General features: G+C 41.1%; 1 protein-coding gene across 1 annotated transcript in view; it reads right to left on the bottom strand.

Annotated features, from left to right (window-relative positions):
* Positions 1-17,899, bottom strand: part of LOC126176775 (sodium channel protein Nach-like) — a 163,518-nt gene that overhangs the window by 125,396 nt on the left and 20,223 nt on the right. The window contains exons 3-4 of the mRNA XM_049923945.1: positions 17,665-17,824; positions 17,384-17,532 (exon numbers count right to left, since the gene is read on the bottom strand). Of these exons, the coding sequence (XP_049779902.1) occupies positions 17,384-17,532; positions 17,665-17,824 (309 nt within the window). The remainder of the gene's footprint in view (positions 1-17,383; positions 17,533-17,664; positions 17,825-17,899) is intronic.

Below are 17,899 nucleotides of genomic sequence, written 5' to 3'. Positions count from 1 at the left end.
TTCAACATTGAAGCATTATCAGGCAATAATTTACACATACATTCATAGGTCTATTACTAGCAGGAAGATGGTATAAAAACCATGATGTTGCAAATGATTGGCAGGTAATTCATTCAAATCATACAGATATCTGAGTCAGAGAAACAACACGAGAAGATCTCCACAATATCTTCTTGCATGGCATTTAGCAGTTGAGTTTGGCAACATAGTTCAGGCATTTAGCAACATAGTTCAGGCATCCAAAATCAAATACATATCAGAAACCATATGATTCTTAGGATGAAATCACAAAAGTAAAAAGAACAAAAAATTTAATGTACATAAAGCGTATGGAGTCACATGTAACAGGTACAAGATGAAATCAATATGCTAGAATATAAAATTAAGACATTACAACATTGTAATTGAGCCTGAAGCATTGAGGCAGATTATCAAATAAGATATATAAAAACAAGAAACAAAATTAGCCAGAAAAATTTTCAGGCTATATTGCACAGGGGAAACAAGAATGGAAAGAAAATCTTAAATACACACATCAAAAAAAGTTTTGCATCACCCTGGTTCCCAGAACTCCTGAAGATAGGCATTGACTGTGTATATTGTATTACAGACACAGAGATGTCACTAAACCCACCCAAAGATGCAAACAACCATGCATGAGCAGTGCCTATTAGATGGAGGGGGTCCGACAGCCGCTCGGTTCCAGTCATTCCACCAGGAAGGAGGTACACGGCTCGAGTTGTCTGTAGTTCAACCATGCCTACACAGTCAGTACTGAAGTTTGATTGCATCTGCATTGTTACTTTGTGCCAGGAAGGGCTCTCAACAAGGGAAATGTCCAGGCGTATCGGAGTGAACCAAAGCAGTGTTGTTCGGACATGGAGGATATACAGAGAGACAGGAACTGTCGATGACATGCCTCGCTCAAGCTGCCCAAGGGCTACTACGCAGCAGTTGACCACTGCCTACATATTATGGCTCAGAGGAACCCTGACAGCAATGCCACCATGTTGAATAATGCTTTTCGTGCAGCCACAGGACGTCATGTTACTACTCAAACTGTGCGCAATAGGCTGCATGATGTGCAACTTCACTCCAACGTCCATGGCAAGATCCATCTTTGCAACAACAACAACACCATGTAGTGTGATACAGATGGGCCCAACAACATGCCAAACGGACCGCTCAGAATTGGCATCACATTCTCTTCACCGATGAGTGTCAAATATGCCTTCAACCAGACAATAATCGGAGACGTGTTTGGAGGCAACCCGGTCTGTTGAATGCCTTAGACACACTGTCCAGTGAGTGCAGCAAACTGGAGGTTCCCTGCTCCTTTGGGGTGGCATTATGTGGGGCCAACACATGCTGCTGGTGGTCATGGGTGGTGCCATAATGGCTGTACAATAAGTGAATGCCATCCTCCAACCGATAGTTCAACCATATTGGCAGCATGTTGGTGGAGCATTCGTCTTCATGGACAACAATTTGCATCCCCATCATGCACATATTCTGAATGACTTCCTTCAGGATAATGGCATCGCTCGACTAGAGTGGCCAGCATGTTCTCCAGACATGAACCCTATCGAACATGCCTAGGATAGATTGAAAATGGCTGTTTATGGAAAATGTGACCCACCAACCACTCTGAGGGATCTATGGAAAATTGCTGTTGAGGAGTGGGACAATCTGGACCAACAATGCCTTGATGGATTTGTGGATAGAATGCCACAACAAATACAGGCACGCTTCATTGCAAGAGGACATGCTACTGGCAATTAGAGGTACTGGTGTGTACAGCAATCTGGACCACCACCTCTGAAGATCTCACTGTATGGTGGTACATCATGCAATGTGTGGTTTTCATGAGCAATAAAAAGGGTGGAAATGATGTTTATGTTGATCTCAAATCCAGTTTTCTGTATAGGTTCTTGAACTCTCAGAACTGAGGTGATACAAAACTTTTTTTGATGTGTGTATTATATAAAAAGTTGCAGTAAGAAAGGACTCAAAATTCATAGTCCTATTGTTAAACAGTACAATTTTATAGTTGCCAGAGGGATTGGTAAAACTTTCCCTGTGAAAGGCAAGAGCAACAATTGTCTCAAAACTGACAGAGACTTTCAGGAGTAGTTCTGATAGGAGAGATCATATGGAACAGAATTAGATAGAAAACATTCACCAGTCAACAACAGCTGATGGAAACTAAATATTAAATCTAATAAACCATGAATGGTATAATAAGTTTCATCAAGAAGATGAATAAATTTAAGAAAAAATCACATAAGCTAATTAAACAATATTATGAAAAGGTAAGTTGCCCCTCACTGTATAGTAGAGACGCTGGGTCACAGATAGCTACAAAAAAAAGACTGTTACAGAATAAGCTTTCGACCAAAAAGGCCTTTGTCAGAAATAGACACACACCACACATGCACACACAAGACTGCAGTCTCTGGCAGCTGAAGCCACTCTGTAAGCAGCAGTAGCAGTGTATGGTGGGAGTGGCAACTGGATGGGTGTAAGGAGGAGGCTGGGGCATGGAGGGGGAGGGACAGCAGCGTAGGGGTGAGGGACAGTGAAGTGCTGTGGCGAGTGTCCAGGGACAAGGTGGAGAGAGGTTACGGCAGCTACATGCAATCAGGAGGTCAGACAGAGGGAAGGGGTGTGGTGAGGGGGAGGGTGGGGGGTAGTGGAAAAGTAGAGAAGTAAAAAGCCTGGGTTGGTAGAATGAGGATTGTGTAGTGCTGGAACAGGAGCAGTGAAGGGGGTGGTTGGGTGAGGACAAAGTCTAACAAAGGTTGAGGCCAGGAGGGTTACGGGAACATAGGATATATTGCAGGGAGAGTTCCCACTGTACAATTAAGAAAAGATGGTGTAGGTGGGAAGGATCCATATGACACAGGCTGTGAAGCAGTCATTAAAATTAAGGATGTTGTGTTGTGCAGCATGCTCAGCAACAGAATGGTCCACTTGTTTCTTGGCCATAGTTTGTCAGTGGCCATTCATGTTGAGAGACAGCTTCTTCATTGTCATGCCCTGATAGAATGTACCACAGTGGTTGCAGCTTTGCTCATAGATCACATGACTAGTTTCACAGGCAGCCCTGCCTTTGACATGATAGCTGATGTTTGTGACCAGAATGGAGTAGGTAGTGGTGGGAGGATGTATGGGACAGGTTTTACATCTAGGTCTATTACAGGAATACGAGCCATGAGGTAAGGGGTTGGGCATGGGTGGTTCAGGGATGGACGAGTATATTGTGTTTGGTGGACAATGGAGTACCACAGTGGGAAGGGGGGGGGGGAGGATAGTGGGCACTTCTCATTTCATGGCACAATGAGAGGTAGTCAAAACATTGTCGGAGAATGTAATTCATTTGCTCCAGTCCTGGATAGCACTGAGTTATGATGTGACTGCTCCACAGGAGATTTGTTTTTGTACAAGGTTGGGATGATATTTACAGTCTGTGAAGGCCTCAGTGAGACCTTCAGTATATTTTGAAAGGGACCATTTGTCACTGCAGATGCAACAACCACTGGTGGCTAGGTTGTATGGAAGGAACTTCTTGGTGTGGAATGGGTGACAGCTGTCACAGTGGAGGCGTTGCTTTTGATTAGTAGGTTTGATATGGACAGAGTTACTGATGTAGCCATCTTTGAGGTCAACATCTAAGAAGGTGACTTGTTGGGTTGAGTAGGACAGATGAAGCAAATGGGAGAGAAGCTGTTGAGGTACTGGAGGAATGTGGATAGGATATCCTCCCCTTTGATCCAGATCGCAAATATGTCATCAATGAATCTGAACTTGTTTAGGATTATGTGTGCTTAGGAAGGATTTCTCTAGATGGCCCATGAATAGGTTGGTACCATGTGGGTTCCCATAGCTGTAGCATGGATTTGTTTGAAGATAATACCTTCAAAGAGGAAGTAATTGTGGGAGAGGCTGTAGCTGATCATGGTGACTAGGAAGGAGGTTGTTGGTTTGGAATCCAACAGGCATTGGGAAAGATAGTGTTCAACCGGTAAGGCCATGGGCATTAGGAATGTTAGTGTAAAGGGAAGTGTCATCAATAGCAATGAGCAGGGCACCATGTGGTAAAGGGACAGGAACTGTGGAGAGTCGGTGGAGAATGTTCAAATGGCTTTGAGCACTATGGGACTTAACATCTGTGGCCATCAGTCCCCTAGAACTTAGAACTACTTAAACTTAACTAACCTAAGGACAGCACACACATCCATGCCCGAGGCAGGATTTGAACCTGTGACCATAGCGGTCGCGCGGTTCCAGACTGTAGCACCTAGAACCGCTCGGTCACACTGGCCAGCTGGTGGAGGAAGTGGTTGGTATCTTCTATATTGGAGGGTAGGTTCCGGGTAATAGGCTGAAGGGTTTGGTTTATGAGAGCAGATATTCTGTCAGTGAGGGCACAGTAACTGGCCACAATGGGGCATCCTGGGTTGTTGGTTTTATGGACTTTATGAAGTATGTTGAAGGTAGAAGTGTGGGGAGTGGTAGAGGTGAGCAGAGAGATGGTCAGTGGGGAGAGGTTCTGGGATGAACCTAAGGATTTGTGGAGAGACTGCAGATCCTGCTGGATTTCTGGAATGGGGTCACTGTGGCAAGGTTTGTAGGTGGATGTATCTGACAAAAAACAGCAGTGGTGGAGCCTTTGTCCACAGGTAAGATTATAAATTCGGGATCCCTTTTAGATGGTAGACTGTGATTCTTCTCTCAAGCCATAAAATTCCCCTACTATGCAATCCCAAATTCCTGGAATCCATAACACACATAGAAACTCTTGCCCTCCATGAACTAGAGCAACATACACATTGCCACCTCAAAAAACTCTTCACCCTCTCACTTCCTACTCCCACTTTGAAGCACGACTGTCCACCAGCTTTACAACAACTTCCAAACCTCCCCCATGTCCCCTCATGGCTGACAAACCCTGTCTTGCAGACCTACTACATTTACCCCACCACCACACAGAACCCATAACCTAAACAGACCTGAAACACAGTCATGAACCTTTCCTCCAGAAACCTTACCCCCACAGAAATATCAGTCCTTTCCAAAGGCCTCGCCATTTGCCCCACTCCCAAATTCAATCATGCAGGACTTGTTAAAGAACTTCTCTCCTTCTCCCGGTCCCTACACTGGAAACACCTTTCCGCCACCAACCCTACCAGTCAGACTCAACCAGAGACCAATGTTGAACCCAGCCTGTCTCAATTCACTCTTCCATCCAACTGTGAGCCACCCTCACTGCCCCCAAATCACCCCCAGTTAACATTTCAATATTTCTTAACCTCGAACCTTGCCTCACCATCATTCCCCAAATCCCTCCACTTGCAACTAACCTTACGTTTGCAGAAAGAGCCACAGTCTACCATCTAAAAACTGTTACCAATCTCATAATCCTACCTCTGGACAAAGGCTCCACCATTGGTGTTTCGAACTGCAAGCATTACCTGTCAGAAGGACTCCTCCAGCTGCCAGATACAGCCATCTACAAAACCTTGGCACAGTGACCCCATTCCAGGAATCCAGGAGGATCTCCAGTCCCTCCTCAAATCCTTATGCCCATTCCAGAACCTCTCCCCAGAGTCCATCTCTCTGCTCAGCCCTACCACTCCCCACACTTCTACCTTCTATGTGCTTCCTGAAGTCCATAAACCCAACCTCCCAGGACACCGACTGTGGCCAGTTACTGCTCTCATAGACCAACACTTTCAGCCTGTTACCCAGAATCTACCCTCTGATATAAAAGATACCAACCACATCCTCCACCAACTCTCCACAGTTCCTGTCCCTTTAAAACATGGTACCCTGATCATCACTATTGATGTCACCTCTCTTTACACTGGCATCCCTAATGACCATTGCTTTACTGCTATTGGACAATACCTTTCCTAATTCCCAATGGATTCCAAACCAACAACTTCCTTAATAGTCACCACGACCAACTATATCCTCACCCACAATTACTTCTCCTTTGAAGGCATTACCTAGAAACAAACAATTCCAGGGTACAGCTATGGGCACCTGCATGGCACCATCCTGTGCCAATGCCGGAAATGCATATCCTCCTATTTCCATCTATTGTACTATAAATTTGTTTTCCTTATTTTTGTTACCTGAATATATAACATTTCTGTGTCTTCGTATATTGTAATTGTTTTACTATTTGTATATATATATTTATGCATTTATGTCAATATATAATGGATTTGTTTCGTAAATATTATTTGTATTTTTATGCTGGGTCTTGCCTAGGGAAAACTGCTATCGAACGATTACATCGATAGGTCGTGTGAAGAATCAAAATGTGTAGGATCTTTGGTAGTGTTAACTCTGCCGCGTGGAGCGCGAGCAGGGAGAGTCTGGGTGGAGTAGAGAGTGGAGCAGGTGTGTTGTGTGAAGCTCCCGCGAGTTGCCGCACTTTCAGGGTTTGGCAGCATGTAATTGCGCTTGACTTGCGATGATAGTTTCTGACATGGTGTCGCGGACGGGAAGCATTAGCTGGCGCACATCATGAGCCCGTTTCGTCCGGTGACCGTGTCGAGAAGAAGGACCGACCAACATCCAGCTTCTGCAACAGCGACAGCCGACAATGAGTGACTGTCGCCACCTCCTCGATCGATGGCTTCAAACCTTCAATCAGCCAACAAGGAAGACTGGAAGCACATAAAGTTTTAGAACTGTATGCCAGACCTCAGCTTCTCAAACTTTTAAAATTGTTGCATCACAAAATTACAGCAACTTAGCATGAACGTTTGTTGCTCATTGTCCCAATTGCATTACCAAGCAGGGTCCCTTCCTTTTCCGGAATGAACCCGAGTGTCGTTGAAATTCAAACGCCAGCATCATTCTATTTCACTGCTTTAATTTCAAAGTTCAGTTAAGGTATTCATAGCTGGTTACAATATTAAGATTACACAAGCACAAATTAAGAGTGCGAGTTTTGTTACCGTATTTTAGCTTACCTGTGACTGCAGCTCAGCTTGGTACGTACTAAATTTTACTATTGTTAATTGTTCAGAATCATTTAATTCATCTTTCAAAGTTAAATCTCTTATTTCTAAATTGCATAGATTCAAGTAGCTTTTGAAATGATTGTTGAGGTAGTCCAAGACTAACAGTATTTTACTGAATTTCGATGTGCTTCAGAAAGAAAGCTCACTATTAACTTCAGTCACTAAATTAACTTTCGATTTTCCAGTTTTATTAATTCTTTTGCTAAATTAAGTCAGAGTGTAGCGAAATTTATTACTTCTGACAAACTTTCAGTTTTCACACTACACGTGTCAACCTTCAGTTGCCACGATTCTAGTGCTAATTATATGTGTAATAACCTTTCTTTTTCAATTACTATACTAATTGTCCTTAGGACTGGCGACTGTAATTTCCCCCAAATCTCAAATATCTAATTACCGCTAGTTAATTGTTAACGTAACGGCCGCATATTTACTTTCTTTATTAACTTTACCCCTTTTCAAAATTAATTTCCACCAGTTTCATTTACATTTTTCTTTTCATTTAGATGTAACCCTTTCCTCCCTCTTTACCGACAGATTAACTTCGGTGACGATTGCTTTTCCCAAATTTACATTAGGTACACGCGGTTTAAATTTTCACTGTCATTAAGGTCGAAAAGTGAGGGGGAGGTTACACGTGGCGACCTCATGACAGCACAATCTTTGAATTTGAGGTTGTTCTGGACACGAATTTTGCATTGTGCAAATCTCGTAACAAAGTACTGGTTACGAAATGGCCGATACGTCAGCGAGAATATTAGTGTGAGGAATCCTAATTAGATTTGAGATTTGGCATTTATATTGAAAATTATTAAAATGAGTGAAGGCAACAATTGCCAAAATTTGGTAGACTTGGATAAAGAACAATCGGTCGAACAGTGGGAAACACGCACCGCGGTACCCATTGTTCAGGGGCAGGCGGCTAGCATGAAAGACGCGACCGCCGAAACGCAACAAAGAGCAGGAATGGAATTCCAAACTTTAGAAAATGTTTCGGAATCGGAAGTGAAAATCAAATCTGAATCCCTTGATGACGAATACGGGGGGACAATTAAAGAGGAAGCCGTTATGGAAGTAAAACCGGTAGTTTCCGGGAATTTAACTGATTTATTGAATATTTTGATTAACGAAATCAAGAGTCAATCGCCAGAAATTAAAGCTCTGTCTGCCAAGCAAGAAGCTCAGTCTGAAAAAATTGAACGAAAGCTAGACAATCAGAACAAAGCTATTAATGTTGTTAACAACAATGTTGGAGTTGTTAACACAAAAGTTGATAAAATCAAAGAAGATATTGTTGTGATTAATACCGAAATCGGTAATCTTAAACAGGAAATGATAGGCGTTCAGGCGGAAATTGTGAGCATAAATACTCGTTTTTATTCCGAAATTAGCAGAATCGAGAAAAGTGTAGGAGAAGCAGTTGCTCCGATCATCAAGAATAAGGTGACGGAACAAATTCAATTAGTGAAAAAAGAGGATCAACAGAAGGTGGAAACTTTAAAGGCTTTAGTGTCCGAGGTTGATGCTAAAGTGACGAAGCAGGCTAATACCTGCGAAGAGAAAAAAAGGGAAGTAGAAACGCTTGTGACAACTACTTGCCAAATAATTACGAGAGTTTCGGAATTAGAAAAGAAACTTGACGAAAAACAGAGCTACGTGCCAATCTGTGCACATAGTTCAGAATTGTTGACGAAAGAGGAGCGGTTCGACCCCTTGAAAAAAGGCAGTATACATCCGACGGATTTCATTAAAAATTGAAAAAGAGTTTTACCTAGATCATGGACTAATGAGAGGAAGATTAATGCGGTTATTGACGTGTTGGCTGGTGATGCCAAGCGTTGGGGCTTAAACCTCGACATTACAAACCTGACTTTTGACGAATTTAAAAATTTGTTTCTGGCTGAATACTGGTCAGTGCAAAAACAACAAAGAGTCTGGCGCAAATTTGTCGTATCCAGGCCTTTCGATGCGAATTCGCGCGGCTCGATGAAGGAGTTTTGTGAGGGCTGGATCCACAAGTTGGAATATTTGCGTAATCGCCACACAGAATCCGAAATAGTTTGGGAACTCTACAAGAAGCTTCCAGACGATACAAAACGCTATGTAGGAAGCAATTACAGGACAATCAATGATTTCCTGGAAAGAGTTGAGGACGAGGACAATTGGCGCAATAATCGCGACAGTGGTAGAGGCTGTGGTAACAACAATGGGTACCACAGCAACCAAAACAACGATAACTATGGAAATAATGCATACCGCAATCTTGGCAGCAATAACAATAGTGGTTCGGGCCGTAATGACAATCGGTACAATGCAAATAATAACAGGAATGATGGAAACCAGTATCATACTAGCGTGATACGGGCTTCGCAGAATAGTAATAATGCCAGAGGGCAGAGGGTGTGATCAGCCGCCTCAGCAGCATCCGGGGGGCGTATCTGCTGGGACGAGACAGGGAAACCATTAGCCGTGCCGGTGAGGGGCCGACCGGGCGTGGAGAAATTTTGGAGGCCCAATAACAAGAGAAAACCCAGGTGTCGTCGTTATGAAAATTCCGTATGGAATAATCAACGGTGGTAGAGTGTGCCAGTGTTAAGAGAAAGGAGTGCGCCCACAAGTAGTAGATCAGCTGTATACACGGCAGTAGAAAATACATTCACTGTCAGTGAGAACAATTTAAGTAGTGTTCCAGAAATCGATTATAAAGTGGCAGCTGTAATACCCACAGCGGAACTGGAGATTAAGTTTAAGAATGATTTGCAAGTGTTGAGAGAAGATCAGATGTCGGATAAAATGTCCGTCATCGAGCGAGGGGATGCAGAGAGGGATGAGGTCTGGTTAAGGCAGTTCGGTCGCTTATACGACGAACTAAGAGATTATAGGGGCCTGTATGGGAGAAGTGTTTATGGGGAGCGCGGGCAGGATTTGCCGCATCTCGTCTCGCAGGAAGATAGTGTTTGTGAAATGATAGGAAGTTCTGGCCCTAACCGGCAGACTTTACCAGAAACAGTTGATGTTAATGGGGAGCACGAGCAAGATTCATAGCGTTTCGTCCTGCAGGAGTTAGATGTTGAAGTAGTAGTGGAAAGTTCTGGCCCTAACCGGCAGACTTTACCGAAAGTTATAGTGGTAGGAGTAGCCGACCCATCCGACACAAACCTCCAGTTTAAACATTGCGAGAGTATTAAGGAGAAAGACTGCGAAAATTTTAGTGATAGCCGGACACGATTGGTAGAAAAGCACATAGATTACAGCGTGTATGAGGTTAGAGCTGACGTACGGTCAGATGATAGCAGTGTGGGTTGCGTAGATCTAGAGGAAGTAATTGCAGATACTACTGGGCACATTTCTCCAGGTAGATTGGCAGATGAGATCAATCTGACCAAAGAGGAATCAACGAAGGTGACAATTAGTGAATTGATAGCAAAGCAACACTCACTAGTTGACGAGTTACAGGAAAAGGTTTCGGTATTGGAGGCGAAGCTACAGACTAAGCCTCAGGACAAACGTGTTGAAATTAAAACTGTATGTGAACAGAGGCTGAAAAAGCCGCCAGATAAGCAAGATTTAGGATCAAAGCCGGATGGTTTTTTCTGGAATGACCTGGATACAGACGAGGATTTACTGTGGGAAAATAAAGAAACAGTCGAGGACAAGTGTAGACAGATAGTAGTGTCTGTTAATATGCACGACCTACCACTAAACGTGTTGATTGACACCGGTGCAGAATTGAGTGCTGTATCTGGGAAAATATTTGAGTTACTGAAAGACAGACCTGGCATCGTAGTTATGCCAGTAACAGGAGTGAAAATTATCGGTGCTACTGGGAAGGCCAGTAAACCGGTCACAAAACAGATTTTTGTCAACTTCGAGATATGTGGGGCACGATTTGAACAAGAGTTTGTCATCGTGCCAGACTTAACTATGGAAGTAATTATCGGGTTAGATTGGCTATTAAAGTATCGTGCAGTGATTAATTGCGAAAGCAAAACTTTGACATGTACGTCACAAGATAAAACAATAGTAGTTAGTTTTGACGAGGCAGGAGACGGTGTGCATAGGCAATACCAGCCTATACACATTGTTAACTGGCCAGATGGTATTGACATAGGTATGAATCTGAACTACTGTAATGTGAAGAATCTCGGCATTGACAATAATGTAGAAAGTTAATTGGAAAGTATTGTAGACGGTGTGTCAAACGTAACACACGAACAAAGACGAGGCCGACTTTCCCGTACCTATTGCCATCACAACCATAGGGCATGGGACAAATATGAAGCAGAATTTAAGAGAATTATGAACATCTTGAGACATGAATCGACGGGATTTTCTCCAGAGGAAATCCTGTTGGATGACAGAAGTAAAAGTTTAGTGGAAGAGATAATCAAATTCCGCCACGGATTAACATTAGTATTAGTGTGAAAAAAGATCGTTTGTGAGAAGTAATGAAGCTAAAAGCCGATGCTCGCATACGTCATCATGACGCTAAAGCGTGTTTTGCTAAGTTTGCAATCGGAGACTTAGTACTTGTAAAAGCTCATGAGAAATCGAGCGAGATAGACCATGAAATCTCCAAATTTAAGTTTGTTTATAATGGACCATATAAAGTCATTGGTATACCTCACACAAATGCTTATTGCTTAGAGTATCCAAGCTCTGGAAAACTATTAGGTATACGGAACATTGTAGACTTGAAATTGTACCAACCTAGGATCGATTAATACAACACAATGGGTAATTTGTACAGTATGTAAAACAGAGTGTAAGATTTAACGATTTGCTAGATTGCCATGCTTTTGACTGACCAAGGTCATTAAAGAAGTTGTAATTAATAAGTAATTAATGTTGATTAAATGATTTAAGAGTTACTGAATATTAATCAATTTAAAAATCCAAGCTGCTAGTTTAAGTTTTCAGCTGAGTCACAGTATATTAAGGAATGTAAATATGCTTTTGTAACTAACTGTCAGATTTCATGAATGTGTGTTTTACTAGTCATTGCCGATGTACTTAGACGCTGTTTTAAGTTTCAGGCTAGTACATGCGTGTGATGATGGACAGTGTTGAGTTATCCACTGTGATAGTATTAAGGGACTCCTTGAGATGACTCAGGAGTGAGTTTTTCCTAAAGAATTCCGTGAAACGGACGTTCTGGAAATGCCGTTACACAGGCGAGTGAGATCAAGCGTGCCGCACAGGCGGGTGCAACAATACTGGCAAGGCGGAGCCGTTGTCGGCTCTTGTGTCGCTGTCGGCTCTTGTGCCGCTGTCGGCATTCTTTGTACTTGCGAGTATGGAAGGCGGAATTGTTTTTCTTCCTGGACAGCTGAAAGAATTCTACTGTCAATATTTATGGTTTTTTCGATCTGCTGAATATTATTTTCTTGTTTAGCATTAAGTGGACTCTCATGGCGAGAGTATTAATTATGAAAAGGTTATATAAAATATGTATTCTATGTAATTAATAATTAATTTGCGTATTTTGATCTACCTGTTTTTATGACCATGTACTCTGATTAATTTTGTAAATCATATTCCATTTCTTGATAGTGTTACGGATTTTGACGATTTTGGAATAGCTAAACCATTTTCTATATTTTCTATGAATTTTAATATGTTGTCAACCTGTTTTATTTTGATCAAGATGACAGAGTGGAATAAGATTAGGAGTGTCTCCAATCAATTATTATCGTCTAAAAATTGGTTTATGGTTAATTAGGCGAATGCTAAATTTTGTTGATGTTTTGAGCATATGCATTTCCGCTGTTTCTTTTTTGGGACATTTTCTGAGTCTGTTTAGGTTACACGAACATCCTCAGACAATGTGGGGCACGTGTAACGCCGGAAATGCATATCCTCCTATTCCCATCTATTGTACTATAAATTTGTTTTCCTTATTTTTGTTACCTGAATATATAACATTTCTGTGTCTTCGTATATTGTAATTGTTTTACTATTTGTATATATATATTTATGCATTTATGTCAATATATAATGGATTTGTTTCGTAAATATTATTTGTATTTTTATGCTGGGTCTTGCCTAGGGAAAACTGCTATCAAACGATTACATCGATAGGTCGTGTGAAGAATCAAAGTGTGTAGGATCTTTGGTAGTGTTAACTCTGCCGCGTGGAGCGCGAGCAGGGAGAGTCTGGGTGGAGTAGAGAGTGGAGCAGGTGCGTTGTGTGAAGCTCCCGCGAGTTGCCGCGCTTTCGGGGTTTGGCAGCATGTAATTGCGCTCGACTTGCGATGATAGTTTCTGACATGGTGTCGCGGACAGGATAGCTGGCGCACATCATGAGCCCATTTCGTCTGGTGACCGTGTCGAGAAGAAGGCGTGCCACATCCAGCTTCTGCAACAGCGACAGCCGACAATGAGTGACTGTCGCCACCTCCTCGATCGATGGCTTCAAACCTTCAATCAGCCAACAAGGAAGACTGGAAGCACATAAAGTTTTAGAACTGTATGCCAGACCTCAGCTTCTCAAACTTTTAAAATTGTTGCATCACAAAATTACAGCAACTTAGCATGAACGTTTGTTGCTCATTGTCCCAATTGCATTACCAAGCAGGGTCCCTTCCTTTTCCGGAATGAACCCGAGTGTCGTTGAAATTCAAACGCCAGCATCATTCTATTTCACTGCTTTAATTTCAAAGTTCAGTTAAGGTATTCATAGCTGGTTACAATATTAAGATTACACAAGCACAAATTAAGAGTGCGAGTTTTGTTACCGTATTTTAGCTTACCTGTGACTGCAGCTCAGCTTGGTACGTACTAAATTTTACTATTGTTAATTGTTCAGAATCATTTAATTCATCTTTCAAAGTTAAATCTCTTATTTCTAAATTGCATAGATTCAAGTAGCTTTTGAAATGATTGTTGAGGTAGTCCAAGACTAACAGTATTTTACTGAATTTCGATGTGCTTCAGAAAGAAAGCTCACTATTAACTTCAGTCACTAAATTAACTTTCGATTTTCCAGTTTTATTAATTCTTTTGCTAAATTAAGTCAGAGTGTAGCGAAATTTATTACTTCTGACAAACTTTCAGTTTTCACACTACACGTGTCAACCTTCAGTTGCCACGCTGCTAGTGCTAATTATATATGTAATAACCTTTCTTTTTCAGTTACTATACTAATTGTCCTTAGGACTGGCGACTGTAATTTCCCCCAAATCTCAAATATCTAATTACCGCTAGTTAATTGTTAACGTAACGGCCGCACATTTACTTTCTTTATTAACTTTACCCCTTTCCAAAATTAATTTCCACCAGTTTCATTTACATTTTTCTTTTCATTTAGATGTAACCCTTTCTTCCCTCTTTACTGACAGATTAACTTTGGTGACGATTGCTTTTCCCAAATTTCCATTCGGTACACGCGGTTTAAATTTTCACTGTCATTAAGGTCAAAAAGTGAGGGGGAGGTTACACTATTCATGGGCCATCTAGAGAAATCATTCCCAAACACCCATAATCCTAAACCAGTCACTTGGTTCAGATTCACTGATGACATATTTGCGATCTGGATCAAAGGGGAGGATATCCTATCCACATTCCTGCAGTACCTCAACAGCTTCTCTCCCATTTGCTTCATCTGTCCTACTCAACCCAACAAGCCACCTTCTTTAGATGTTGACCTCAAAGATGGCTACATCAGTAACTCTGTCCATATCAAACCTACTAACCAAAAGCAATGCCCCCGCTGTGACAGCTGTCACCCATTCCATACCAAGAAGTTCCTTCCATACAACCTAGCTACCTGTGGTTGTTGCATCTGCAGTGACAAATGGTCCCTCCCAAAATATACTGAAGGTCTCACTGAGGCCTTCACAGACTGTAAATATCATCCCAACCTTGTACAAAAACAAATCTCCTGGGCCTTGTCTTTCCTATCTCCCACCACGTCCCAAAGTCTCACCGACTGGCCACAGAAGAGCAGTCACATCATAATTCAGTGCTATCCAGGACTGGAGCAACTGAATTAAATTCTCCGACAATGTTTTGACTACCTCTCATTGTGCCATGAAATGAGAAGTGCCCACTATCATCCCCCCCCCCCCCCCCCTCACACTGTGGTACTCCATTGTCCACCAAACCTACACAATATACTCGTCCATCCCTGAACCACCCATGCCCAACCCCTTACCTCATGGCTCGTATTCCTATAATAGACCTAGATGTAAAACCTGTCCCATACATCCTCTCACCACTACCTACTCCATTCTGGTCACAAACATCAGCTATCACGTCAAAGGCAGGGCTGCCTGTGAAACTAGTCATGTGATCTATGAGCAAAGCTGCAACCACTGTGGTACATTCTATCAGGGCATGACAATGAAGAAGCTGTCTGTTGACATGAATGGCCACTGACAAACTATGGCCAAGAAACAAGTGGACCATCCTGTTGCTGAGCATGCTGCACAACACAACATCCTTCGTTTCAATGACTGCTTCACAGCCTGTGTCATATGGATCCTTCCCACTAACATCATCTTTTCTTAATTGCACAGTGGGAACTCTCCCTGCAATATATCCTATGTTCCCGTAACCCTCCTGGCCTCAACCTTTGTTAGACTTTGTCCTCATCCAACCACCCTCTTCACTGCTCCTGTTCCAGCACTACACAATCCTCATTCTACCAAACCAGGCTTTTTACTTCTCTCCTTTTCCACTACCCCCTACCCTCCCCCTCACCTCTCCCCTTCCCCCTGTCTGGCCTCCTGACTGCACCTAGCTCTCATAACCTCTCTCCATCTCATCCCTGGACACTGTGTGTGTGTGTGTGTGTGTGTGTGTGTGTGTGTGTGTGTGTGTCTGTCATCTATTTTTGATAAAGGCCTTGTTGGCCGAAAGCTTATTCTGTGACAGTCTTTTTGTTGTGCCTATCTGCGACTCAGCATCTGCCCTATATGGTGAGTGGCAACTTTCCTTTTCATAATATTGTTACATTTTATCCTGAATTTTCCATTGTCTGATAAGCTAATTAAATTCATTTGTGTTCCTGAAGGTTGACACAATGGAGTAAAAATAAATAAATAAATAAAATTATTAACTTCTTCTAAATTCATGAATATTCTACTTAAAACATCTAAATTGTCTGTGATAATTTAGGCAATATTTGATATGTGAATCGTTGTTGCTTTCTTATGACATATTACAGCTACATCTACATCCATACTCTGTAAACCACTGTGAAGTACTTGGCAGAGTGTGAAGCATAACAGTCTAATTGAAATTAACTTAAACACATAAATTTAGCCATGAACAGTAATTTCTGACATAGAGGTGTGTGAAAATAAGTACTTGTGAAAAAGTTACGAAGAAAATAATTACAGAATCTTGATTACACTAATGTGTAGAAGCCCGTTAATTGGTAGGAACATCTTATATGATATGAATCTTCTGTAATTAGTAAATATAACAAGTGTATTGTTAACATTTAACACCTAAGCATTTATACGCTATACAATTAGTATATAGACTAGAATTCACTCATGTGTTTAATATATAAGAATCTAGGTAATCATTGAACAGTATAATTTGTTTTAGGATGAGAGTTTCAATTGTTAATTAATGAAATAATAATTTTAAATAATGTCGAGGATTGTTCGGGATTGTTAAGAAAGTATAAATACTAATTGCCATGTTGGCATAGGGAGTCAGTTTGGTTTTAGTTTTTGAGCAGTGAGCATGTAGCTGCTCCTTTTGTATTGTAAGTATTGTCTGCCTTTGTATTAATATTTTAATTTTGTTTTGAAAGTATAATAAATGTATTTAAAACATAAGACAAGATTAATTTTAAATTTAACTTTTCCGAAGTTAAATGTTACAGTGACTGTAAATGTACTCAGGACCACGACTGCAGCAGATAAAGAGTAACGATGATCAACCCCATTATTATAAGTAATCAGAGAAAAGTTATAAGTGTATTTTCCATTGTAGCATTTATTTAGAATACGAAATGCCATAATTTTTGGACATATAATGTAAGTTATTAATGAATTCATGCCATCAAATTTTTAAAAACTTTTGTATGATGGGGACAAGATTAGACTAATTAAACTGTGTGCATTGGGCATTTATACAATCCTTTGCCCTACACTCAGTAAATGATACAATGGAAAGTAACCTCTGCCATGTACTTCACAGTGGTTTGCAGAGAATGGGTGTAGATGTAGCTGTAATAGTCCATAAGAAAGCAGTAACACTGATTCTCATATCAAATTATTACAGTGCTGTTCTGCATATCAGTAAATGTCATTTACATAAAAACTCTTTTAAGACTGAATACTGCACAATGAAACAAGTCTCTTAAAGAAAAAAGAGTGATTTACTTCATAACTTCTTCCAGATATCCATTGTAGTTGAATGAACAGCAACGCCCTTCAGTAGTTGTTATATCTTGGAACATCTTATAGCAATTATGTACAAAGCGTCCCTTCCATGTGCAGTTAGCAATGAGTTGCTTGCACTGTGGAGCTAGCTGTAATTTTAATTGTATATGAGTTTAGATTATAAATATTATGTAAGTTTTTGTAACAAAAGTGTATAAATAAAAGTACATCTGCATAATTAAAGTTTTTGCTTTTTAATTGAGATATATATAATTACTTACGTATTTGGTTAACATTCTGATTGAAATATTATTTGCATCAATTGTCTCCTGTAAGTTAATCAAATCATCTCTCTGCTTATAAATATTTGGGTTTAACAGTTGTGTTACTATCTGCAAGTTTTTGAAAATCTGTTGATGTGTCACGTTTTTCGGTAATACCCTGAAGAAAATGGACAATTAAGAACAGGTGCTAATTTGAAGACAACAGATCTAAAAGAAACAAATGGTCGTACTA

Source organism: Schistocerca cancellata, chromosome 3 (genome assembly GCF_023864275.1).
Source record: "Schistocerca cancellata isolate TAMUIC-IGC-003103 chromosome 3, iqSchCanc2.1, whole genome shotgun sequence".
In the NCBI taxonomy this organism is placed as follows: domain Eukaryota; kingdom Metazoa; phylum Arthropoda; class Insecta; order Orthoptera; family Acrididae; genus Schistocerca; species Schistocerca cancellata.
The sequence above is the reverse complement of the archived record's forward strand: the minus strand, read 5'-3'. Positions and strand labels throughout refer to the sequence as shown.